The sequence below is a fragment of the Acomys minous genome (genome assembly GCF_964271855.1).
Source record: "Acomys minous genome assembly, chromosome: 1".
In the NCBI taxonomy this organism is placed as follows: Eukaryota; Metazoa; Chordata; class Mammalia; order Rodentia; family Muridae; genus Acomys; species Acomys minous.
Window position 1 is genome coordinate 81,554,408 of NC_140483.1, and position 26,870 is coordinate 81,581,277.

At 42.5% G+C, this 26,870-nt stretch overlaps 1 protein-coding gene across 2 annotated transcripts in view; it reads right to left on the reverse strand.

Annotated features, from left to right (window-relative positions):
• Positions 1–9,131: 9,131 nt before the first annotated feature.
• Positions 9,132–26,870, reverse strand: part of PIGN (phosphatidylinositol glycan anchor biosynthesis class N) — a 115,836-nt gene continuing 98,097 nt past the window's right edge. Inside the window, exons 29-30 of one of the 2 annotated variants that reach the window (XM_084786992.1) lie at positions 18,176–18,256; positions 9,132–12,907 (exon numbers count right to left, since the gene is read on the reverse strand). In XM_084786992.1, the coding sequence (XP_084643118.1) occupies positions 12,784–12,907; positions 18,176–18,256 (205 nt within the window). In that variant the 3' untranslated portion in view covers positions 9,132–12,783. The remainder of the gene's footprint in view (positions 12,908–18,175; positions 18,257–26,870) is intronic. The other variant, XM_084786993.1, reaches the window with a different exon arrangement.

The window sequence follows — 26,870 nt, forward strand, 5'->3', positions numbered from 1 at the left end:
TCCAGCTTTACTCATCAACCATAACTTAGATACGACGGTAACTATGCAAAGCACTTAGTACAGAGGTAATAGCTTATTTGGATGGATAGCCTGTGCATGAGTAATATAATGCATTTAATGTTTAAATGTAATTTGACATAGCTAAATTGAGAGAAATACAGTGCCACAGGCAGGAAGTATATCACTGTTTTACAAACACCTCAGTTCAGACACAGAGAAGCTTGCCTGAGGTCATAGGCTAATAAGAGCCAGATCCCAGACAATCAGTGTGATGATCATTACTAAGGTACACAGAGTTCTATCTCCCAATTTGGCTTAGAAAAATGTTTCACATCAAAAGTCAGGTTGAGTAGCTGGGGAGATGACTCAGTTCTTAAAACCCAAACCCAGGGACCTGAGTTTGATACCCCAGAGCCCAGAGCCTAGAATGGTAGTATGCACTTGCAATATCTACACTGGGGAAGCAGAGGTAGGCGTGTCCCTGGGCTCAATGGACAGCCAGTGTATATCACCAAGAACTGAGTAAAACTGCCTCCAAATCAACAACAAATGGGCTATAGTGTCCCTTCATGCACATTTCTCCCACCTTCCATTTGGAGCTGCTTGTAATCCCACATCTCCTCCAGGCCCTTGTGACCATTTCTTGTGGATGACACACTTCTCTTAGGGCTCGGTTTCCATCCTCACTTTCTGGCCTCCTCACCTCTGGCTTCCATGAAAGTCATGATGTTAGGTGCCTAGTCTCTTGCCAGGCTAAGCCCCTGGCCTGTTTAGTGCAGTGGTGGTCCACTTAACTGTGTCTCCCTCCAGCCTCCCTGAGTCCAGGGGTTGTCTGCAACTGCAAGCTGCAGTGACTTTTTTTCTTCCCACCTTTCATTCATGGGAATGGTGTCTTCCATATCCACTCATTCCTCATCGGGATGCATTTTAGAAAACCCCCAGCCTCTCCTGTCACCCAAATCGACGGTCTCCAAATTTATTCACTTTTGCAATCAAATTTGGCTTCAATACCTCTTAGATAACAAATCCAAATGGCTGCCTAATGGCACCCTAGATCCCAATATTAATCAGGACCTTTAAAAATACTGTGAGTGATTGGGAAAAATGAAAAGAGATTTCCCATTATCTATGTTCAATTTTTTTTTCTTTTCTCTGCTTCAAGTCCTGTTTGGTTTTGTCTGGTCTTCCCCTGACACTGTGTAAATGTTCTTTCATTTACGTCACCATTGATGGATCTATAAGTTTGTTGTGAAGTGGGAGCCCAACCTAGGAGAAGGAGAAAGCAAAGGAGTAGTCCAGTTACAGTGTGCACACAGCTCCCCTCCCTCATATGCCAACATCTCTGGCTTGTGCTTCTCTCAGGTCCCTCTCGCAGTATCCTTGTCTAAAGCCAGGGCTCAGAGTTTTTCTCTCTGTGTTTTCTGTTTTCAAGTTACTGAATTAAGTTTTACAGGGATTCAGGTGCCTTTTAGATATGAGTGACATGACATTGTTGTTTTATGCTTGGGCTATGGCTCCCTCTCCCGTAGACACACATGCTTCTTTGAAGGTTTCCTCCAAAATCTGTCCCATAGCAAGTGAGCCACATGTCTTTATATGTCTATGTTACATAGAGATGAGAGAAAATTAAAATAAAGGAAATGCCATTCAAATGGAGAATATTGCTACTCATCTCATACACTTTTGGTTTGGCCTAAATCTCTTAACACTTTTGCTAAGGTGTTCAAGATTTGTAAGCACATTGAGTATGATTAAAACTCTGTAAAATCAGCATGGCAGTGGTGGCACACACCTTTAATCCCAGCACTAGGAATGCAGAAGCAGGTGGATCTCTGAGTTCAAGGCCATCCTGGTCTATAGAAGGAGTTCCAGGACAGCCAGTGCTACAATGTTGTGGGTGGGTAGCATGCCTTCTGGTACTCGGGTGTAAGGATGTTCACAAATCCGAGGGCTGGGAAGGTATTCCAGCCCTGATGTGGGACAATGTTCTAAGAATATCCTGAGGCATGGTAGCCCAGGAACCTTACGGCTCTGAGAGGAGGCCCGCCAGTAGAGATGTTGCAGCTCCCAGGGGAGGGTTGCTCCAAATCCTGAGGAGCTGGTGAGCCTTTGAGCCTGAGCTCTGCTCCTTCTTGGTTTCTTCTTTCTTCTCTTTTCATCCAATGAGAGAGTCACATCAGGCAGTAAATCTCTTAAAAGAGGTTTGTTGGAGGGACAAATCCAGGCCTGGCTGCCTTAGCTCCTGAGAGAAGACAGAAGAGAAATGGGCAGACTCAGACTTTATATAGGGTTTCTCAGGAGGCAGAGCTTTCTGGGGAAGTTTTTTTCAGTGTGAACTTGATAGGATTTCAAGTCCTGAGCTTGAGGAAGGTTAGTAATTGGTTGGCTTTCCTGTTCAAGAATTGGTGGGTTCTGCTCAGGAACTGGTGGGTTTTAGAAAGAAGCTCAGAGATTGGTCAGTTTTCCTGCTCAGGGATTGGTAGGTTTTTGTCCAGATTTTTCATCCCAAATTAGCACAATCTGGGATGCGTCTTATTAAGGGGCTGGAGATGGCAGTTACAGATGCCTGGGGAGAGGAGCTGGGCTGCTGGAGTGGTCTCTTTTCTGCCTTGAGGGGTTATAAAGTTTGCAGAGTCCAAATTTTACAAAAGCCCACTGTGAATGCAGTAGGCTGATGCAGGAAAGGTCTTTACCATGGACAACTACCATGGTGGCAGCAATAGGCATTATGAGGAAGGAAAAGTCTCAGTTTCCACAGCAGAAGGCTGAGGCAGGAGTAGTCACCGTGGACAGCTCCTGCTGAGGCACTGACAGGAGCTGCCATTTTCTCTCCCATTTCCACAGCCCCCAGGCAGGAAGGAGGGGCTGACTTGACTGCCTTGAGGCAGGGAATTGGCAGGAGCCATTTGAAATTTTAGTGGACATAGCTCTTGGGGTGTGTGCTGTGGGTGGAACGCGGGACTGGAGGTGCAGTGGGCTCCCCACAGCTTGGTGGAAGCAGCTGGCCACCACAGCTTGGGGATGGAGCACAAAGTATGAAGGCGAACCACTATAGGTTGAGGGCGGACTCTACGCTGCTGTAGGTGGCCAGCAAAGAAATCCCTATAGCACACAAGTAGCCAGGGCCCCACCTGAGGAGATCCAAAGGCCAGGCACCTGCCCCAGACTTCCAGACCGGCTGTTCCTTACCAGTCATTCCCAGGCCCTAGGCCTACAGTCATTCCTAGGTCCTGCCCTACAGGGAGAAAAAAAAAATCCACCAATCCCCGAGTTTGCCCGAAGTTCAGGTCACATAATCACTCCAATCCCGGGCCACACTAGAAAGCTCCACCCTTCCCCCTAAGAAACCCTATATAAACCATTTTCTCCCAGTTCTCTGCTGCTTTTCACCCAAGCAGAGGCAGCCACCCTTATGAGTTTTTCTTTTCCAATAAATCTCGTGTGAGGTTTGTTGTGTGGTGTGATTTTGTGGTATTCCTTGGGTTTGAACTACCAGGATACTTTTCCATCCAAGAGGTAAAGCTTTCATCAAGAACTTCTGTAACTATTATCAATCTCCCTCTCAGTTTATCCAGGATCTCCAACAGGTGCTCAGACTATCCTTACTGTCCATGGCCAAACAGACTCACTGGCCACCATAGTGACAAGATCTTCAAGGATTTTATTTGCTAATAGTAGAGAAGGGTGGTCTTTGCCTCTTCTTTAGGGAAGAATGTTGCTTCTATGTTTACCAATTGGGTGTAGTAAAAGACAAGATCCAACAACTTTAGATCAATCTCCAAATAATGTAAAGAATAGCTCCATGTCTCTGGGCAGTGGATCATTGACATTCCAACACAGATTTGAATACTACCATTCTTAACTCCCTCTTCTACTTTTCTTAATCATAAGTTTCTGAACAACAAACTCAGAGATTTGCCTGCCTCTGCCCCCATGATTGCTCCAAAAGATTTTTAATCACATTTTAGTCACAGGAGTATGAATCCCTGGTTATAGAACCAGAAGCCTGTGACCTCCAACTATGCCCTGGTAATGATGATCCAAGAAATCCAGCACCACAGTCACCAGGGAGCAGTCTAGTAATAACGTTGCCCCCTTCCCCAAAAAATGGGGGAAATGTGAGGCAAAAGGGTTCAGCTCATCTTTGGTTTTGAAAATCCACCAAACCCTACCAACCCCCTTGTAAATGTTGTTTTTATTTCCTCAGATCAGGGCATGAAAGCTGTACCCAAGCTTTACTAAAGATGGCTTGGGCTGAAACATGGGCATTTCTATCTAAATATCCCTACACCTAGGCCTGCAAGCTTCTAGTCTACACACAGTCTTACCTTCTGCAAGCCTGGATCTCGAAGTCTTAAGCTTTCAGCTGTCTAACCTAGGCCTAGAATGTTTCCATCCTCGGAATAAACTCATCCTTTCCAGTTCTGAACTCTAGATGGTCGGTTCAACTCAGCTGTTTTGTCTCAAAACTCCTCTCCAAGCTGACGGATTCAAATTGGCTTCTCACGGAACTGCCTGTTTAGAAAAACTGCCTCTGAACTCAACAAACTGTACTGTACCTCTACTGTATTCCTGTACTGTACTCTCCACCTCCCTCTTTTTCCACTGCTCTTTAGTAGCTTCTCTTTCCTGTCTGTTCTCATGAAAGTAAGACATATCCTATCTCTGACTTGTTCTGTCAAATCTTTCTCTGACTCATCACTTTTGTCTCTCAGTTAGACATCACTGTTGGGAATTAAAGGTACATACTAAAGGCATGTCTGTATTCCAGGCAGAGTGATAAAAGGTGTGTATCCCAGCTAGAGGAAGTGTATACTAAGAGCATGTCTATATTCCAGCAGGATCACACAGACCTAGGTCTTTGCATTCAATTCCTTGCCAGAGTAGCTATGTTGCTGGATTAAAATTTCTCTATAATCCCCACCTTGGAAACCATCCTCCTACCAAGAAAGTAAACATAAACCTGCTTTTTGCTGCTTCTTACTCAAGCAGAGCCAGTCACCCTCTTGTATCTTTCCCAATAAATCTCTTCTGTGAGGTGTTGATATTATTTTTTTATAAAAAACTGTATGTTTCTCTTACTTTATTTCTTAGCCTGCTATCACACAAAAAATTGAGACTTTAATTAAATACAAGGCTTCATAACACAATTTTAAGCAGTTTAAGTCTGCTCTTAACCCTCTATGCTATTTTGTCTTACTCCCAGCAAATATCCCAGTGATACTTTCTTTGGCTCCAGTTCCTTCCTTCTCATCTTCCTTGGACCTTTCTGGTGGCTGAATCCCCTAACTTCTTTTCTCCTAAATCCTCCTCCCTTGTCTGGAAGTCTAGACCTATTCTCTCACCTGCTCAGCAATTGGCTGAGAGCTGCTTTACTGACATATCAGGGAGACAATTGGGGAGCAGAATTTACACAACATTTAGACAGGAAATCAGAATGTAAACTACACAATGAACATACATTGAGGTTTGTTGTGCAATGTGATTTTGTGGTATTGACTCCCAACAGCAAAGATACCTTTCCCTTTAGAGCTGCAACAATTCCACTGGGGAAACTTTTCCTCTCAGGACTGTAACACTTATAGTAACTAATGTCTCAGTTCTACTGCAAGCTCCACAAGGGCAGGGTTGAGCACTTATACTTTGTATTCTCACTGACTGGCAAAGAAAGGGCACTGAGTATTTACTATTTGCTGACTATGGCAATGAGTTGTTTAATTCATACCCCTGACCTGTAGACTAAGACAACCACAGCTATTGTACTACTGTGACCAGACCAAAAGCCAACATGTATTATGTCAACTACCATCTTCTGTGCGCAGTACCACTTTTCAGCAATGCCAAAGGAGCAGTTGGATATTTCCAAGGGGGCTAAGTGCCAGGCAAAGTGTGGTAGAAGTTTGGGGTCAGGCAGAATTAGGTTCAGGTGGACTTGTCAGTTAATCTTCTAAACACCTCTGGAAATGATGATACATCTTACTTTGGATGCTACTGTGCAGGCCATCCAGGCTCACTCCTAGCACGTGCAGGAAGCAGAGGAGAGCGATTTTTTCCTTTAAGTCTTGTAGGAAGGCTGACGTGTCTGGATGTACAGGTGACAGAGGGCTGAGCTAATATATTGCATATACTGCTGTACTTGGACTCCTTGGGGAAGTCCAGGTGAATTTAAAAAGTCAATACACACACAGGCTCGCAATCATACAAGCACACATTTTCAGTACTTGCTAATTTTTCATTTAAAAATTTAAAAGATTTCTGTGTATGAATACTATCCCTACATTTATGTTTATGTACCACTTGCATGTCTGGTGCATGAAGATGTCAGAAGCAGCATCAGATTGCCTGGAAACTGAGTTATAGATGGCTGTGAGCCATCTATGTTGATGCTGGGAGTCAAATCCTCTCACCCTGCAAGAGCAGCCAGTGTTCTTAACTACTGAACCATCTCTCTAGCTTAGTTACTTTTATTAAAAAAACTTAATCAGTTTTTTACTGGATTTTATTACAGAATTTTATAATCTTTATTTTTGCTGGTTCTTTCCCCTCCTTTCCCTTGTGTACCCAAGTTGGCCCCTTTTTCTTCTCCCCTCGGCAGTTGCCCCAGTTCTGCTGCCACATGTATCCCATTGCCCTTTCCTCCTTCCCCAGGACCTTTCCCCTTTAATTTCTACTTTCATGGCCTATATCCACATTCACATTTACACACAGATACAAAAACTGAAATCTAGGATCTGAATGAGATAAAACATTTGGCATTTGAAACATTCTTAGAAGCCTGGAATCCAGGCTTCTCATGTCTTACCTGGATCCAGTGGTTGCAATAACTCCAATCTTACATGTGAAATTTTGTCAATTCCAAAGATTTGGGGAGATAGCGTTAGATCCTCAGTATTCATGAGTTCTGAGCCAACCAGCTTAGCCTACTAAGTAAGCCTGTCTCAAAAAATAAGGTGGACAACTCCTTAGGAAAGCCATCTGAGGCTGACCTTTGGCCTCCATGAATCCTTGAGTGCACAGACATATACACAAACACACTCACACTCAAACACACAATGTTGTCATTCTCTTGATTTTTTTTCTTCCGAGACAGGGTTTCTGTGTAGCCTTGGGTGTCCTGGACTTGCTTTGCAGACCAGGCGGGCCTCAAACTCACCATGATTTACCTGCCTCTGCCTGCTGAGTGCTGGGATTAAAGGCGTGCCTTGCAAGTGACTCAAACTGGCCTGGCCAGAGTCAGAAGTGTACTAGTGAATCAGTCAGCTGTGGGGAGAGACAAATAAGGGAACAACCCATTTAGTTCCTACAGACATACCAGGCTCTGGGAGAGCATAGCCGCCCACTGCACAATGACACTGTACACTAATCAATACAAATAGTCACGAAGAAACCACATTAGTGCACATACTGGGCCAGTACTTAGATGGCTAAGAGGCCTGAGTGATGTGAGTCAAGCAGAAAGCAAGCAAGGAAAGGGAGAAATAGGAAAAACAGAGAAACCACAGAACACCTGGCACATTCCTCCTACCTTATCACCTAATGGACAACATGCATTTATGTAAAGTTGTCTGTGAATAGAGTTACTTAATTTTAAATTGAGAAATATTTGTATTTTCAAAGTTTCATAGAAAATCTGCAGGAATGGTGCAGAGTTCCTCCATAGCCCCTCACCCAGTACCTAGTTTCACATCTTACACCCATAGGTGCACTTTTCAGTTAATGAGGTCGGTTGATATTTTATTAACTGCATAGTAGGCAGACTTCCTTAGGCTTTTTGCTTCAGCATCTTTTCTAGAACATCCAGCAGTCACATCTTCTTAGATTCTTCCTGCTGCAGACAGCTTCTCATGTTGTACTCTTTTTCCATGACCTTGACAGTTTTGAAGACTACTCATCAGATTTTTGTAGAATATTCTGTAACTCTTCCTGAATTCAGACATGTCCATTTTCCTCATGATTAAAAAGAGGTTGTGAAAGGTGTCATTTTCATCATGGCATAACCAGTGTACGGACTGTCAACACAGCTTTCACTGTTGCTGCAAACCTCGACCACTTGGATGAAGCGGTATAAAAACATCTGTTTTAAAAGCTAAAGGCAATTAAAGTAATTTCCAGGACAGGGCAAAAATAAACTAAGGCACATCAAGAAAATTAACTTGATTTTTCTGATTTCAAACTTGAAAGACACTACTTCTCTTCAGCGAGCACAGGGATATTAAAACACTGATCACATATCAGCTATCTTAGGATTAACACATGGAAGGTAAAAGTCAGTATCTGTAAGGACAACTGCCAATCACATTATCCAAACCTACTGAACATATTAGATTAAAACAACCTACATGTCATGATGGCACACACCTGTAATGCTAACACTCAGAATTGAGGCACAAAAACCACAACACAATCAGACCAGGTGTTGAAAGAAAAATCGTGGAACAATTACGGGTACTTCTTTGTATATGATGCAAGCCAACCTACTAATTAAATCACTTCATGAAAAGAATTTATATGTTCACCTAGGAGTAACAATTCAAAATTTTAGCCATTATAAGAAATTTTGACAACTAATGTTTTTAGCATTTTTTCTTTTAAAATATTTTAATATTCGGTCGGCTGTGGTGGTGCATGCCTTTAATCCCAGCACTTGGGAGGCAGAAGCAGAGGCAGGTGGATCGAGGTGAGTTCAAGGCTAGCCTGGTCTCCTAAGCGAGTCCAGGACAGCCAGGGCTAACACAGAGAGACCCTGTCTCGAAAAAAAAATTAATATTCACATGTATATAATGTGTTTTGATCAATCCTCCCACTTATTCCCTTACTGCTTTTCTCTCCCAACTTCATAAATTTTTTTTCCCTCTTAACTACTCACTGTGTCCATTAGTAATGCCTGTATGTCGATCTACAGGAACATGAGTACCCTCTCAGGGCCCAGATCACTGCAGAAAACAGAGGCTCCCTCCTGGAACAGCCATCATGTCTCTAGCTCCTCAAAGGGGGTGGGATGCATGCTTCCTTCCCCCACTCATGCTGGGAACTGGGCTGCCTTGATCTTGTTTTCACAATTTTTGAACAAAATATCACTAAATCTTTAGCTACTAATGCTTTGGAAAGAGTCTGATGACAAGGAAACAAGCTGAGAGTTGTGGTTTTATTTTTTCAGGTTGAAGGAGCAACAGTTGCTAGGAAAAATTCCAACTAGATGTCCAACACTCTTCTGTAAAAATTGTGTGGAAAAGTACATGAAGATATATGTAAAAGAAACTTACCTGCCAGGAGGGAGAAAACAGTGTGGCACCAAGCATGTGCAAATTGAGGGCATCCTGCATGAACGGGATCTCACAAATTAACAGAATAAATGTACTTTTAAGCTTTTCTAACTTAGATGTTTCACAAACACTTTGTCAGGGAACCCTTTTATTATCATATATTTACTCACCAACAATTGATGCTTTGAACTAATTTTCAAAATGCTGTTTGTACACATAAGTACTATAGTTCTAATGGTGACTCCCTCAACAACCTAATCTATTTTAGTGTACTAGAGAAAATTAGTGACATATACACCTCAAATATTTTTATTTCTTTATAGAATTACATTCAGACATCTATTTTTATAAACTATATCAGTGCAGAAATGGGAAATGCTACCAAGACATTACCAGTGACTAAAAGCACACAGCACATAATCAGAGACGCTTTGAAGTACTTTAGATGAACATCGGCCAGGCTATCTTAAAAAGCCACTGAGTGGGACATGGGGACTCTCCTTTACCGAGTTGGTTCAGTGCCATTCTCTCTAGCCTCCTGATGAGATGGCATCCAAGGGTTTATTTGGAGCTCACTTGGCTCCCACAAGAACGGGGAACACTTAGCTTCTGCCTGTCTCTAGAAGCAGGAAGGTGCAACCCTTCACTACCCTGAACTAGTCGCACCATAAACTCGTTTCAAAATGAGGAACAAAGCGACCCTTGATTGCTAGCAGTATGTAAAGGTACAGGTGGGAGCAGGGAGAAGGCCTGATGTGTACATAGCCTGAAACTGGAATGAGGTGTTTATGAGAAGCCACATTGTACCTGAGAGTAACTTTCAAGTTCAGTTGCGTCATTCTTCATATTCATCCATCTAAAGAACAGTCTCCTACCACCAGCTCTGTATCCTAACACAGCTCTCACATAATGCATGTTTCCCTGGACTTGTCATGTAGCCTACACTGACCGTGAACATCTGATCCTCCTTTTCAGCCTCCTAAAGCCTAGGATTATAAGCAGGCCTGTGTCACCACACTCAGCTTATAAGACAATTTTTCTAAAATGTAAGAAAGCATGTTGTGTTCTAAGACTTTATACACTAAATAATAAAATATAAAGAGTGTGTTGGCAAATCATGACCATTACAGTTAGCATTCAATATTTAAAAAGACATTTTTTTTTTAACCTTGAGAAGCCTACTTCAATTCTTTTCAACACCAGGTTCTACAGCTCAGACTGGAGTCTAACTTCCTATGGCCTTAAATTCATGATCCCTGGTCTACACTTTCCTAATGCTGGAACTGCAGGTATCTGCCACCATGCCCAGATTTATGACCACTTTTCTAAAATTTCCTAGACTAAACAATGATGACTGGCACATATCTTAAGTTTTCACTTTGAAATATAGTGTAGTGTGAATAGAGTATTTTTAAAATGCCCTAAAAAGCAATACATTTTACCTCTCATTTACTTCTATTTTTCAATGCAAAAATATAAACTTCAAGATATGAGAAGCACTGTGCAGGGGAAGGGTGCATCCCAGTGAATGTGAGAGGCTGGCTGAGTGCAGCAGGGAGCACTGCAGCTGAAGCAGATCTCACTGCTTCTATCAACTAGAACCAAGCCAGAGGTAAGGATGTGCTTTAGAGAACACAATGAAGACATACAAGGCAGTAAGCACCATTTACAATGCTGGTTTAAAAACATTAATTCTAGCGTTGGAGAGGTATCTCTGTACTTAAAAGTAAGTACTGTTTTTGCAGAGGACCTGAGTTTGTTTCTCAGCACCCATGTCAGGCATCTCACAACCTCTTAGCTACAGCCTCAGGAATCCAATGCCATTTTATGGACTCTAAGAGCACCTGTACTCACATGTGCAAGAGCATGCATGCATGCATGCATGCGCGCACACCCTTAACAATGCATTTAGAAGATGAATGTGAATCAAATTGTACAAAGGTAAATGGCCAGTGTTTATGTAATGGAATCAGAAGTCACCTGAGGGTCTAGGAAGGCAACTGGGTCGTTGTTCTGCCAGTGTCTGCGTTGTTGCAGTAGCTCTTTAGCTATTACCTACACTGTTCCACAGTGATACTGAGGCCCGTGTTAGGGCCATACTTCGTTTTTAATACACGATAATGCATTCACTGCCACATCAGGAAGCATTATCACACATAAATTAAGACTTTATTGTAAGTAGAAATTAAGGTATATTTTACTCAGCTGAGCTTACTCTTCTAGATACATATTTGCTCACCTGCCAATTTCAAAAATTTAGTAACTTGTAAAGAGCCTTTTGGTCATTAATGCAGACTAGTAATATTATAACTTAAAGGCAATTGTTTTTTAAAAATGGGATACATACTGGCAAAATATCAGCCAAGCATTTAATAGTATTCTATAAGCAGCTCTACATGGTTATTGGTCACTTTACGAAAAACTCAAATAAAAATTACTCTCAAATTACCTCACACATTGGAATATACAAAGGGAAAGATCAATCTAATGAGTCAGCTATAGGCCTTCGGTCTTGCTAGAATATCAAGACCAGAAGAGTAGCAATTTTAATTTGAGTCTTCATGATATTGTCAGGAAACTACAGCCTTTGACATTGAAACAATAATCAAAAAAATCACAGAGTACCCCAAAATTCTAAGAGGATCAAGAAATGGACAAAAGGTAAAGGTGGAAGCTCTGCTAGCTGGCTGGCTATGAGAACCTGGAAGCAGCACAGAGAGGCACAGCTGGCATACTGCAGGCACAGAAATGGCAAAGCCTAGCACAGCTTCCCACTGAGGCTCAGCAAATCCCAGACTGCAGCCTCACCTGCCTGGCTCATCATATGCTACTTATAGCAGTCAGAGCTCCTACAAGAGCACCCGGTGCTGGGCTCATATTGTAACCTGTCCTTCCCCAGGGATGACTTTGGAGAGTGTCAGTACCACCCCCACAGCGGCATGTGCTTCTTCTGCACTGTAAGGAACAGGTGCTCTCAAACATTACTGGGAGAAGCTGCCAGACAAAAGAAAAACAAATAAAAACAAAGGATACTTTACTCTGTTCCAAGATACAATCATCATTCCAAGCCTTCAAAACCTAGATATAAGAAGCTCCTGGGAAATGTCGTAAGACATTATTCTCTGTGTTAACGGAAAGCAACAAGCTCCATTGTGTCACACCACAGGTAAATTCAAAATTCCAGATGCAACATGCCCTAAGGAGAACATATCATGCAGTAACATCCATCAACTGCAGTGTTATCCTGCAGGTATGATATGTAAGTGCATGATACAGATGTGCAAGTGCATGGAGTATACGTGTGCATGTGTCACAGCATGCACTTGGAGTTTGTCAAAGAACAACTTTACGGAGTCCGTTTTCTCCTTCCACTGTGGGTTCCCGGGATCAAACTCGGGTTGTCAGCTTGTACAACAAGCACTTTTACCGGCCTGGTGCAATAGCCATTTTCTTGAACACTTGTTGAGACTTTTAAGAAGGAGAATCAGGATGCCGACGCTGACTGACGGCTTCATCAACTTCACATGAGATGGCTTTTGGGTTTGCCACACAGTTGGAGCTTCTTTGTTGTGAGCAATTGTGCCAGGCCATTAAGAAAAACCAGGAAGATGGTCATGGACATGACAATCACATAGTGGCTGATGCTGAAAAGGAAAAAAGAAACATGTAGCAGAGGGAGACAATTTACAAGAAAAGCCACAAGATTCTTCCAGTTTTTAATTGGAGGAATTTTTAAGTAGATGTACAAAGCATGGAATTACAAAAGATGCAAAGAATTAGAAAGGGTACAAATGAGTTAACTAACAACAGCCACCAGGAGATGGCTCAGTGAATAGGACCTGAGTTTAGCTGCCCAGCCTGCATGGAAAAATTCAGATGTGGCAGCACCTGTCTGCAATGCCAGTGCCTGAGGTGAAGACTGGAGGATCCAGTGTTTTCACTGGCCAGCCAGTCCAGCTATTGAGAAACCCGAATGTTAGGTCTTAAATGCAGAGTAAATCGCTGAGGTACCTATTTAACACATCAGAGTGAGCTTGGGCCCCAGGTTCTCCCAGCAGGGCCCATTCTTACCTGTTACAGGGTATGGCCAACATGCCCAGGCCCTACCTTAAACCTCTCCAGCTCAGGGGCTGGCTGCTCTTTTCCCAACTGCCCTTCCTCACACATTTGGTTACCTGGCCCTTTGCCTATCCTTTCCTCTGCTGGTCTCCTGCTCGCCCTCTCCTCACATAGCCCAGCTCGGACTCCCACAGATGTCCCTGTCTCTGGCTATGCTCTCACTTTTATCTACACCAAAGCTTCTTTCACCACACCTAGGAGAGGTCATGTCCTTCCTTTTTTTTCTTTTTTCATTCATCAGGTGCTGAAACCACAGGATTGACATAAACGAGCCCTGACTCTCCAAACCAAACTGCAGATTTGACTCTCCTAATGGATATAGAGATCATTTGTTTCTGTGGGCTTCTGCCACCTTTCAGCCACTTTCTCTCCCTCCACCTACTCTAACCACCCATCTCTCTTAAGTATCCTCTCTCTGGCTCCTAAAGCTTTCTATGCCCTTCAGGGTGCCCACAACATAGGCATCTCTCTGCTTTGCCCTCCGGGACCCCAACTCTCTATTTACTAAAACAGTTACTCCTCTCCCTCTTTTGGGACCCTCCCTTTTCCTCAAAGCCTGTCTCTTAGGTCAGTGTTCACAGAGCTGCCTGCTTTGTCTAATTTTACTACAAAAGCCACACGGGTGTACCAGAAAACTCCTCTTGGCCTATTGGGCCCCTATTACATGAAAAAGGATGCTTCTCCTTTGTGGTTGGGACATTTCACTCTGACAAATCTCTCAGTCTCCTTGGGAATGCCCTGGATTGAAATCTGTCACCATGACACTTAGCCCTCTGCTCTCTCATGACTTCCTTCCTCACCTCCTACTAGGAGTGACCTTCTAAATTAAATTCCACAGCTTTTTTTTTTTACATGCTTCTGGGCCTGTATCCTTTCCTTGCCTCCCACTCAGTTTGCAGCTCCCTCCTGGACTTTCCTTTCCTCCCCTTTGAAGCTGCCTGCTCTGTCTCTTCCTCCACCCTCCTATATTGGAATTCTCCCCTGGGCAGAGCTCCTGTGCTCTGTGACTCTGTTCCCTCTCAGCTTCCCCCCTAAAAGCTTCCCTATGCCCTCCTGGGCCTGCAGCCCTTTCCTTGCCTTCCCCCCCTTGGAGCCACCTGCTCTATTTCTCCTAGTGCCCTCTTGGGCTTGTACATTGTGAGTTTCCTTGTTTCCCCCTAGGAGCTTCCTGCTAAGTCCTGAAGCTTCCATAAGCTCTCCAGGGCCTCTACAGCCTTGTTCCTCCTGCATTCTCTGATATTGGAACCTTTCCTCAGGTGGAATTTCTGTTTGTTCCTTTCTGTCCCTCATGACTACACTGTTACCTATCTCTTGGTTCTCTCTTGGAGCTTATTGGAACCCTCCCTATGGAAGAGTTTGTCTCACTAGTCTTTCTCCTTTTCTCCTCAGGCTCAGAGATTTTATTAAAGCCTTACTGTCTTACTGCAAATGGCTTCGCCTCTGTACAGCTACTCTATAGCCAAGGATAGCACAACCGAGTTCTGCTACTGCACAAGCAAAGTACCTCTTATCTCTAAGGTTTTTCAACTTTCCTTTTTTGGGGGGAGGGGGGTTCCAAGAAAGGGTTTCTCTGTGTAGCCCTGGCTGTCCTGGAACTCACTCTGTAGATCAGGCTGGTCTTGAACTCAAAGATTTGCCTGCCTCTGCCTCCCCCAGTGCTGGGATTAAAGGTATGCACCACCACCGCTCAGCCAACTTTCCACTCTTAAATCTTTTATCTCTATGAGTTCTCTGTGATGTACTCCCAAGAAAACTTTTATGTCTATTGTATATACAGACTTATCTTAAGATTTGTAAATTGTGTAACAAAAGGTAACTTAAAACTTGTAACAAAAAGTTGACAGTTAGACAAATCTATACATGAGTAATCTTAATTTGCTATAGAATATTATATGTGATTCAACTCTTGTTCTGAGTGTGTGTTTGGATTCAATTCTTATTTAGGAAAATAGATGTTTTTAAATAGCAACCATAGCTCTCCACCATGTTGGCTGATGACTGTAGCATGCTTTTTGCTACTTTGTTGGTTCTTCTTTCTTCTACCTTTTCAACACTATAACACTGGGGTAGGGGGGAAAGAAAAGGATAGAGATGATAGGAAAGATATCCTTGAATAAAGTCAGGGTGGGGAAGGGGTGACATTATTACTACTTCCTGCTGACTAGGGGCTCTGAGTTCCTTGGAATAAGTTTTACCTTCACTGTCAGGACATCTAATTTCTTTTTGTTGTTTCTTCTTTGTGCAAGACTACTTAACAAACTGTAACCAACAACTGTTAGCATATAAACAGCTCCAATACCCTGCCTCTAGGTTGCTTAGCCACCAGGGGCCCAGGATAAAAAGGACAAATCTGCCAGCCACCTCTCTTTTGCACTCCTCTCTTACCTCTCCTTCTTGCACTCTCTCTGTTTCTCTCAAGACTCACTCTGACTTTCTCCCTTTCCCCCTTGCCCTTCTCACAATAATAAACTTACTTGTCCGACACCTATTGCACATCCTGTAATTTCATGATAACAACAACCAACACCCAGCCAACCAACAACCCCTGCTATTGAGGTTCTAGCATTTATATGCCCTCTGAAAAATTCCCAGAATTTCAAATGTCACACAATTGTAGAAACCAGCTGAAGCTCACAAACTCATGCCTGTGCTAAAGCACAAGGCCTATCAGTCTGCTACTGCAAAGCAAAGCAGCCCCACACCCCACACCAAGAACTAAGATAACAACAGTTTCTTATAATATTTCTGTATTTTAAAGAAACCACAATTCCAAAACTGTCGCTAGAGACAATCTCAACACGATGAAAGCAACCACATGACTAGTAGGGTTAGAGAGAGCATGCCATGTGACTTCTCTCTATTAAGATGACTGACTGCATGACATAAGGCAGCAATTATAAAACTCTTAGTCCTATTGATCTCTTTGTTTGTCATTATGTTTTCTTCTTAGAGTAAAGAGACAATAGCAGGTCTCCAAAAACAATTTTGAATTGGTATGAATTTTTGTATGATGATAAAAATTTAAGGTTATAAAGGTCTACTCACATTAACAAGTGCTGATGTAGAAAGTTACACTATACTTATGTCTTTGCTAATATCAGAGAATTTAGATAAGTAACAACATATGTTTGACAAATAAGGTATATTTGATAAACAAAACAATAAATTCCTAACGTTTACTCAGGTTCACAGGAATATTTGTTTAGCTTCTTTGCCTTTGTTCACTTTGTTAAACCTTAGGTATTAGGATAAAGTAAGTCATACAAAACACTTTGATACTCTATAACGGTGCATTATAGAAGGATCAGACAAGTTCCCAGTCTCCCTATCGACTGTATTTATGATTTAAAGTTTTATTTTGATGCGAAAGGATTTTTAGTTAAATCTTTAACTCAAATTTAACAGGGATAAAGCTTTAAAATCATAGTCTTAAAATCCTTATAAAATCCTAGTTACTAAAGTAAATTAAAAGATAATTAAGACATACAAGTTAACATATTTTCAAAGTTAAACCTAAACTGAGGTATACTTAATATATGGTCCTCAAATTCTTCAGAGACCTGCTAAATATGGCATTTAAAATGTTTAATAAAGAACCCCCGCCCCCAATGCTCCTAGCAGGAATCTTAAGGTTTCCAAAGAAGATAGATAGGGCATAACAACTCCACCTGAATTTTGGCAATATTACTCCCCAAGCAAAGCTGTCCCATGCCTCACCTGATCCCAGGGCTCTGCCCCACCTGTAGACACTTTTGGTAGACTGCCCTACTCTGCCTGATCAAAGTAAGGTCAGTCCCCAAGTTCTTAACTCTTCAGGAAAATCTCTCAGAGCTTCTGGGTATGGCAGCTGAAGAGTTAATGCTGTCCTATGTGATAGCAGATCAGGACCACTGCCCCCAACAAAGCTACTGAGATTACAGGAACCTAGAGCCACCTTCTAGGTTGTGGGTAAGTCTCGGTCATTTTTTTTTAATGATATCCATGCTATTTAGATTATACCTCCTGCTATAATTTATCCTCATCAGCTCTCTGATGATACTGACTAACTGCAGCTTTAACTGCAACAAGTATCCAGTTCCCCCCACAAGGCTTTACTTTCCTAGAGCTACTAGGTTTTCAACTGAGAAAGACAGTTTACTTTGCTATAAGACTTAGAATAGAGATAAACTTACAAACAGGTTCAAAGTAATGTTTTACTATTCCTTTCTTTAAAAGAATGTGTTTTACAATGACTGTGCCTAGTAATCAACTGCCTCTGTGTGTCATGGTAAATGATTGGATAGAAAAAAAAGTTTAAAGTTTAGTAAGCTGAAGATCTAAGAAAGTGTTCTAGTATAAAAGGACAAGGTGTAAACTTTTATATTTCTTTCCTCTCACCATCATATTAATATACCAAGACTTCTAAAATTCAAAATTTCAACATTAATGGAGTACTGATAGGCTGGTAAGGTGAAGCTTTCAATTTTCCTTTGGTTGTTTTTTAAGAAGAGACTTAAAAGTACTTCTGAATTGTGCTAAAACCATCTCTGTCCAATCTATATATTTAACCTTCTGGAAATCTGAGTGTCAATGCTTTTAACACAGAATCATCCTGTGATTCCCAAGCTTTTACTATGGACTCAAAGGCATGAGTCTACTGCTTTTTCTACATGTGGATTTCAGTACAGATTACAAACACTGGTAATACTAATATAACTCAAACACTTATCTCTTTTTATAAACTTAAATCATGTAATTCAAGGAGTCAACTTGGATCCACCAGTTGCAGGTCAAATGGACTGCAGTTTTCCCACCTGAACATTCTTGGGGGTGGGATCCCTCTCTCTCCGTCCTGGTCCTGGAACTCCTCTCCCCCAACTGCCAGAACAGCAAACCTGGAAGTTTCAAATGTACACCCAACATAAAAATTTTCCCCTTAACTTTTCCTTCTGTCCGTAGTGCGTGTGCATGCCTGTGTGTATATGTACACATATATATCTTTCAGCACATTTCCAATCAACAAAAGACAGCAAACTGCTCCAAACTCACCAGCCGTAGGTGCACCCAGTGGAATTTCAAACCAGCCTGAGACTCCCCTGGATGGCCCCAAAGCTGCTAGCCCTAAGTGGCTTAGCCTCACAAACTACCTCAAAGCATCCTGCACTGCTCTAGCCCCAGACTGTCCTATAGACCCTGGAGAGTAAATGAAACAGCCTGCTCTTCCTAGTCGTGGCCAGCATTCCAGATTTCTTGGGTCCCCAGCAACGATGCTCCAATGTCAGCAAGAAGCAATCATAGAAAAGATTACATCACTCCTTATCATTTATTATCAACAAGAGGCTGAGATGTTAGGTTTCAAACCAAGGACAACTGGCTAACTGAGGTGCCTATTTAACGTATCAAAGTGGACCTGGATGCCAGGTCCTGTCAGCTTCCCTCAGTCCATGCCTGTTATAGGGTACGGCCGGCATACTACGCCCCCTACCCTGAACTCCTCCAGCTCAGGGGCTGGGCTACTCTTCCCTATACAATGTAGTCGTTTTGGTTACCTGGGGCTTTTGCCTACCTTTCATTCTCTTGGTCTCCTGATCTCCCTTTTCCAGTCCCCTCTTGCTTCACATGACCCTGCACAGGGTCATGTCCACTCTGGACTTTCCCAGATGTCCCTGCCTCTGGCCATGCTCTCTCTTTAATCTATAGTAAACATTTTCCTCCACCATACCTAAGAGCAGTCACGGCCTTCCTTTTTTACTTCTTTTTTCCATTCACCTGCTTTCAAGAAGAGACTCTGTTTGAAAAGCTGAAGTGAAGAGCAATAAAGAAGACACTAATACTGACCTCAGGCTTCCACATGCTCCTTCCTGTATTGCCTCTGCCTTCAAACAATATACGTACTAATATATATATTTAAAAGAACACCCAAATTAGTTAAAAAATATTATATGTGCATCATTGGCAATAAAATAATGCATATTAACTATATATTATTTAAAAACACAAATAACATAATCCAATCCTTATACTGAAATAGTGAAGAATGCAATGTTTGGAGATGCTGGCAGTGATGGTACATTTTGAAGATGCTGTGACACACACCAGTGGTACTCATGCTTTGCCACCAGAGAAATGGATTTCAGATGCTTTCAGAAAAATAATTTTCTCCCTCCAATTTCTGAGCTATATTCTATGCATAGATTCCCCATGTTTGAAATACTTTGACAAAACTCCAAACCACTAAGAAAAGCTATTATTCAAAGTCAAATTCAGTGAAGTGAAACTTTTACCAACGTACACCAACAAATGATCTCACAGGAGATCATCACCCAGATTCTTGGCAAAAGACAGAAGATTAACAAATTCTACTAAAATTATTCAATCTTCATCCATTAGCAGTGACAAGTGTTCAATTCTGCTCCCACTTTGATGCACATGTGTATGCCTGCCGTGGCCAGAAGTCAACTTCAGTATTGTTCCTCACAAGCCACCTGCCTTTTGATATCCTTTCAGAAGGGACACAGAACCCAATTCAGCTGACCTGGCTGCTCAGCTGGCCCCACAGTTTGTCCTGCTTCCATTTCCCTGGTTCCAGGATTACAGGTATGCCGCCATGCCTGGCTTTTTTTTTTTATATTTTAGGTGGGTGGGTGTTAGGGATCAAACTGCAATCAATGCCCCTGGTGATATAAACTTTTCTTTTTAAACATAAAAATTATAGTTTATATAGAACAAAGTTTGATAACCAAATCAGACTTATGGCAAGGAAGGTAGGCTATAGGCCCTGACAGGCTTAGAATGAAGTAGAGGCTTCACACAATGACTATACAGCACTACTCAAGCTAATCTATTAACACGAACAATTGCCTGTTTTCAATACCTATCAGTTACACTTAACTACTCAACTTTAAAAAAGAAATTATTTATTTATTATTTATACAGTATTCTGCCTGCATGTGTGCCAGTAGGCCAGAAGAGGGCACCAGATCTCATTATAGATGGTTGTGAGCCACCATGTGGTTGTTGGGAATTGAACTCAGGACCTCTGGAAGAACAGACAGTGCTCTTAACCTCTGAAGCACATCTACAGCCCTATCTACTCAACTTTAACAGATTTGCATATTTTACATTCTGGCAGATCTAATGCCATGTCACTATGCAGAAGGGATGCCATTATTTCCTCTAAGTAGACAGGGAAGGTGGAGATCAGCACAGAAGCCTTACTTAGTGTAAGAGAAATTGGGGACAAACAGGCCACTCACATAGGAGTGAAGAGTAGGGAAGTAGACATGAGATCTGGGTGGATTCCCTCCCACTCTCCCAATAACTCCAGCCTACAGATAAGCCAGCTTCCAGACATTAAGCTCGTGGCTTTAATTTGCTTTGGCCTGTTGTGAGGCAATGCCCGTCAGAGTCAGGGGCTCTGAGTGAGGACTCTGTGTGAAGGCTTTTCCTTTTGGCAACGTTACAGTATTTAAGTAGGAACTGGAGTGTTGTACAGTCTGCAAAGGTTTGCTCTGGAAAGGCATGGTTGGAAGTTCTGATCTATAGCTTTTTCTAGGCTGACCTTGTTATAAAATTGATTTAAAACATAAAATAAAAAGATGGCTAATGAAATAAGGATTATAGCTGGGTGTGGTGGAGAGGCAGGCAGATCACCGTGAGTTCAAGGCCAGCCTGGTTTACAAAGGGAGTACAGGATAGCCAAGACTACACAGAGAAACCTTGTCTCAAAAGAAAAAAACATTAAAAAATAAAAAATAAATAAATAATAAACAAATAAAGATTACAGCCTTAGAAATAAGGCATGGTCTGGAGTAGACTCCTGACCAAACAAAGAAAACAAAACCAGGTCCTTAACTGATGGCAGTATCTACAGTAAGAGTTTTCACTATAAAAATAAGGTACTGGAATACTATAGCTGGAACTTAATCTACTGAAATTGCTCTGACTGCGTATTTTTATTTTGACCTACTATTTGTGAAATCATGGACAATTGTATTTACTTTAAAATGAAAATAACTACTCTAAGACTATTATCACCATTAAAATGCATTGGGAATAAAATTATTTTGGTATACATTTTAATGTAATACTTTTGAAAAGCTCATGACAAAATACAAGATAATTTTTTACTAAATGTGGCTAAAATTAAGTGAGCCAGGTTAACATTTTGTTACACAGCATCTAGTGACTGGCTGACTGATATTTTCAAGTCTTCCAAACAAGGTAACTAAAGTTACAGAGATACTAGGAAAATATATTGCAGGCAATCAGACACACTAAAACAAAACAATTCAGCAAACTCTTCCAAGAGATGGAGCTGATACGCTTTCTTGTTTTCTCTGCTAAGTAAGACTAAAAGCTCCAGACATAATATGTAAGTGAGTACAAGTTGACCCTAAGTGTCAGGAAAAGGGCAGCAGGGTAGCTAGGGGTCTTGGGAGCCACTGAATACCACAGCTGAGTTCCTAGATTTCCTTTTGTCTCATACACATCCAATCTAACTTGTAAGCAAAAGCAGGTAGCACAGCAATAGAACAGGCACAGGCAATACAGCCCCCAGACCAAAACCATCAGCTCCGAAGAGCCTCTCCCTAGTCAATGAGCACACAAGGGAAGAGGTAGGTCGAGAAGACAGACAACTTTTGTTTTTGTTTTCTGACACATGATTCCTCTGTGTAGCCCTGCTGTCTTGGAAGTCATTCTGTAGACCAGGCTGGCCTCAAACTCATAGATCCACATGCCTCTGCCTCCCAAGTGCTGGGATTAAAAGTGTGCACCGCCACCGCCTGGCTGACAGACAACTTTTATATACTAACCATTCTGCTTTATCAGACACCACAGGAAAACTGGTAGCCATACCCTTATCTGTTCCAGCAAAGGGGCAAGCTGGGTGTCTAGACTTCTAGTCTTAGCAGTTTGCAATGGAGGACTCAACCCCATGCATCCTCCCTGTGTCAGAGCAGGCTGACAGGGCAGCTGGAGCAGCTGAGAGGACTCTAGAAGGGGCCAGGGATGCAGTATTCTCAAGAAAGAAACAGAAACTATAAAGAACTGACTGAACTTTTAGGCCCCAAAGACACAATAACCAACACATGAGCTTAATAGTAAAACTGAGGGGAAAGTGAAAATAAATGAATAACTAAATAAGCAAATCTGCAAACATAAAGATAAAAGATAGAAGATACAGAAAGCACACACACACAACATTCCTCAAAGATCTGAGGACTATGATACAAGATCTAACATTTACATCTTTATAGAGCTGCAGAAGAAAAAAGAAGAGAGAAACAGCATATTCTCTTTTTCTCTGGGAAAAGCAGCTGGGAGTTTCTGCTGCTTGCTGTAGACGTTTATCTAATAGACTGCAGAGATGAGCCAACTTGATGCATAAACTCAAAGCAATTTACACAGATCCAGAGAAAATGTTTGAAAACAAAAAGAATTTGAAAGTAGCTGAGAAAAGCATGGAGTCCAGAAAGGCATACCCTTATCAAACGCTGTGGAGGTAAAGGGAAAGCACACCCCAAATTCCTGCACTAAAAGAATGTCTGAAGAAAGTTCTCTACGTATAGTGAAAATGAAGTAAAAAGCAATGTGCTGAAATTACGAAGAATGAACCTGGTAGACAAAGGTATGAATACAACGGGCTCGCTGTCCTACTTTGCTTTTTCTACTGTGATAAAACACCTTTAACGTCAACTGGACGTGAATCAGAATCACCTGAGTAAGGAGTCCCACCTGAGGAACTGACTTTACTGCTTTAACCAATGAGCCTATGTATTGATCTTATTTGTGCTATTCTTCTAGAGAACCCTGAGTACTGACCAAAACCAACCCAGGGAGGAAAGGGGTTATTTCAGCTTATAGCTTACAATCCATCATCAAGGGAAGCCAGGGCAGGAGCTCAAGATAGGAATCTGGACAGGTCCTAAGTCAGACACCATGGAGGAATGCTGCTTCCTCGCTTACTCAGCTACCTTTCTTACCAAAGCTCAGGCCTTCCTACGTATTGATGGCACCTGCCATAGTGGGCCGTCCCTCCTACACAAACCAGCAATTAAACTGCCCCAATAACATGCACTCAGGACAATTCAATGGAGGCAATTCTTCAACTCCGGGTCCTTCTTCCTAGCTGTGTCGAGTTGAGGAGCAGAAGCTAAATACGTGCCTTTCTCTCTTGAGTTTTCTAAGTTGTATTTGGCAGGTCAAACAAAAGGACAGCTTTGGTGTGGTTTCAAATGCAAGTAGAAAAGACTGAGTTTAAGATGGTTACACTATATATCAGGGGTGACAGCAAGCTACAGAAGGATGGAAACTGGTAAAATGGCACTGTCAGATTGTGAATAGCTCTGCATATGTAATACATCTTGAGCAACCAACCACTTAAAAAGCCATACAAAGAGATGAAGTAAGAGCACTACAGACAAAAATGGAATGCTAGAAAATAGTCAACAAAACCGAGGAGACACAAGACAGAAGCAAAAAAGTAACACAGCAAACAAACAAACACACAAAAAACTAAAGTTGTAGCTGCTGTTAATCACATTAATTATTGTCTAAATAAGTAGTTGTTAGAGGTGATTAAAATTTTATTAAAACAGATGTGGTTTGTGAGACACTTCAGTTATAATGATAAAACCACATGAAAATAGCAAAATTAACAAGATACAAGATATATAATGAACTATCTTAATGATGGTATCTAATTCTAACCACAGGATTAGTCATTTGTTGCATATACAGATAGCCTGGAGATGACTTTTACAGTGGCTTAGGGTTTAAATGCTGTGGGACACCATGATCAAGGCACCTCTTATAAAGGAGAACAGTTAGTTGTGGCTGGCTTACAGTTTTAGAAGTTTAGTCCACTATCATCATGGAGGGAAGGTCTAGGCCGACACGGTGTTGAAGAAGGAGCTGGGAGTTCTACATCCTGATCTACAGGCAGTAGAAGGAGGCTGTGAGCTGCACTGGATGCACATTAAGCATAGGAAACCTCAAAGCCCACCTCACAGTGACACACTTCCTCCAACAATGACACGTCTACAACAAGGCCATAACTCCTAATAGTGCCACTCCCTAAGAGCCAAGCATTCAAACTGATGAGTTTATGAGGCCATACCTATTCAAACCACAGTATTTTCAGTGTGCCTGTTTTTATTTCAACCTGTCCTGGGAGGTCAGAGATGGAATTTACCATTGCTAGCATGATGCTAATGATCAAAAAGTTCAGAATTTGGAACATTCTGGATTTAGGAATTAGGAGTGCTCAAGCTGTATATCAGGTAAGCATTAACAAAATAAAAGAACGGCTATATTAATACGAGGGAGTGAAGACACCTTTATCTCAATATTTGCTGGAAGAATACAAGGCGATCAACAATAATATAGAAGTAAACACCACCATCAACCAGCAGTATCTTACAGCTACAGAACTCTAGCCTCAAGAGCTGCAGAATGTGGTGGTTTTTAATGTTCGCTTACTAGATACATATCCTGACAACACCAACCTCAACAAGCTTATAAGAACTGAAATCAGAGATCATTTCTTTGACCACCACACAATCTAAGTATCAACAACACTAGGAAACTCTTAACACTTGGAAATGACATACTTACACATAATCCATGGGCTAACGATATACTCCCGTCTTTCTGCTTTACTAAAACTAGATCTCATTATGTAACCCAGGTTGCGTAGAACTCTCTATTTAGACTAAAATGACATCATGATTTTCCTGCTTCCCCAGCTCAAGTGTTACGATTTTAGAGATGTGTCACTATGTCCAGCTCAAAGACTCAGGTGTAGAAAAATGTTAAAAGTGTATTTGCACTGGGGGCTAGGGAGATGGCTCAGCAGATAAAGGCCCTGGGCACTCAGCCTAACAACTGGAGCTCCATTCTTGACATCCACAGGGTAGAAAGAGAACTGCCTCCTACAAGTGGTTCTCTGATCTCCACACCCATGCTCTGTCACGGGTGCCCACACATAGATACATGTACATGCACAAATGTGTATGCAAACACACACCAAAATAAAAAAACATAAAACTGTGCATAAATAAAAATGATAATCAAAGTATGTGGAACACTGAAAAGCCCTGATGTAATTAGATACTTTCCTTACCTGCCCCAGATGGCAAACCTCACACCTGATACAGCTACTCAGCAATCAGTAATTCACACATTTGACACAAAGGTTAACTAAAATGTGCCATGACTCAGGTACAAAAATGTAACAAGTTTAGAAAACAAACAAACAAAGGGAAAGTCATTATGACAAAGGCTAGGACAGGACCCTAGGACTCACTCACCAAGTCCTTACTTCAGCAAGTGCCTCCATCAGCTGACCAGGACAGGACCCTAGGACTCACTCACCGAGTCCTTACTTCAGCAAGTGCCTCCATCAGCTGACCAGGACAGGACCCTAGGACTCACTCACCGAGTCCTTACTTCAGCAAGTGCCTCCATCAGCTGACCAGGACAGGACCCTAGGACTCACTCACCGAGTCCTTACTTCAGCAAGTGCCTCCATCAGCTGACCAGGACAGGACCCTAGGACTCACTCACCGAGTCCTTACTTCAGCAAGTGCCTCCATCAGCTGACCAGGACAGGACCCTAGGACTCACTCACCGAGTCCTTACTTCAGCAAGTGCCTCCATCAGCTGACCAGGACAGGACCCTAGGACTCACTCACCGAGTCCTTACTTCAGCAAGTGCCTCCATCAGCTGACCAGGACAGGACCCTAGGACTCACTCACCGAGTCCTTACTTCAGCAAGTGCCTCCATCAGCTGACCAGGACAGGACCCTAGGACTCACTCACCGAGTCCTTACTTCAGCAAGTGCACCTCCATCAGCTGACCAGGACAGGGCCCTAGGACTCACTCACCGAGTCCTTACTTCAGCAAGTGCACCTCCATCACCTGACCAGGACAGGGCCCTAGGACTCACTCACCGAGTCCTTACTTCAGCAAGTGCACCTCCATCACCTGACCAGGACAGGGCCCTAGGACTCACTCACCGAGTCCTTACTTCAGCAAGTGCACCTCCATCAGCTGACCAGGACAGGGCCCTAGGACTCACTCACCAAGTCCTTACTTCAGCAAGTGCACCTCCATCACCTGACCAGGACAGGGCCCTAGGACTCACTCACCGAGTCCTTACTTCAGCAAGTGCACCTCCATCACCTGACCAGGACAGGGCCCTAGGACTCACTCACCGAGTCCTTACTTCAGCAAGTGCACCTCCATCACCTGACCAGGACAGGGCCCTAGGACTCACTCACCGAGTCCTTACTTCAGCAAGTGCACCTCCATCAGCTGACCAGGACAGGGCCCTAGGACTCACTCACCAAGTCCTTACTTCAGCAAGTGCACCTCCATCACCTGACCAGGACAGGGCCCTAGGACTCACTCACCAAGTCCTTACTTCAGCAAGTGCACCTCCATCAGCTGACCAGGACAGGACCCTAGGACTCACACATGGAGTCCTTTCTCTACTTCCACT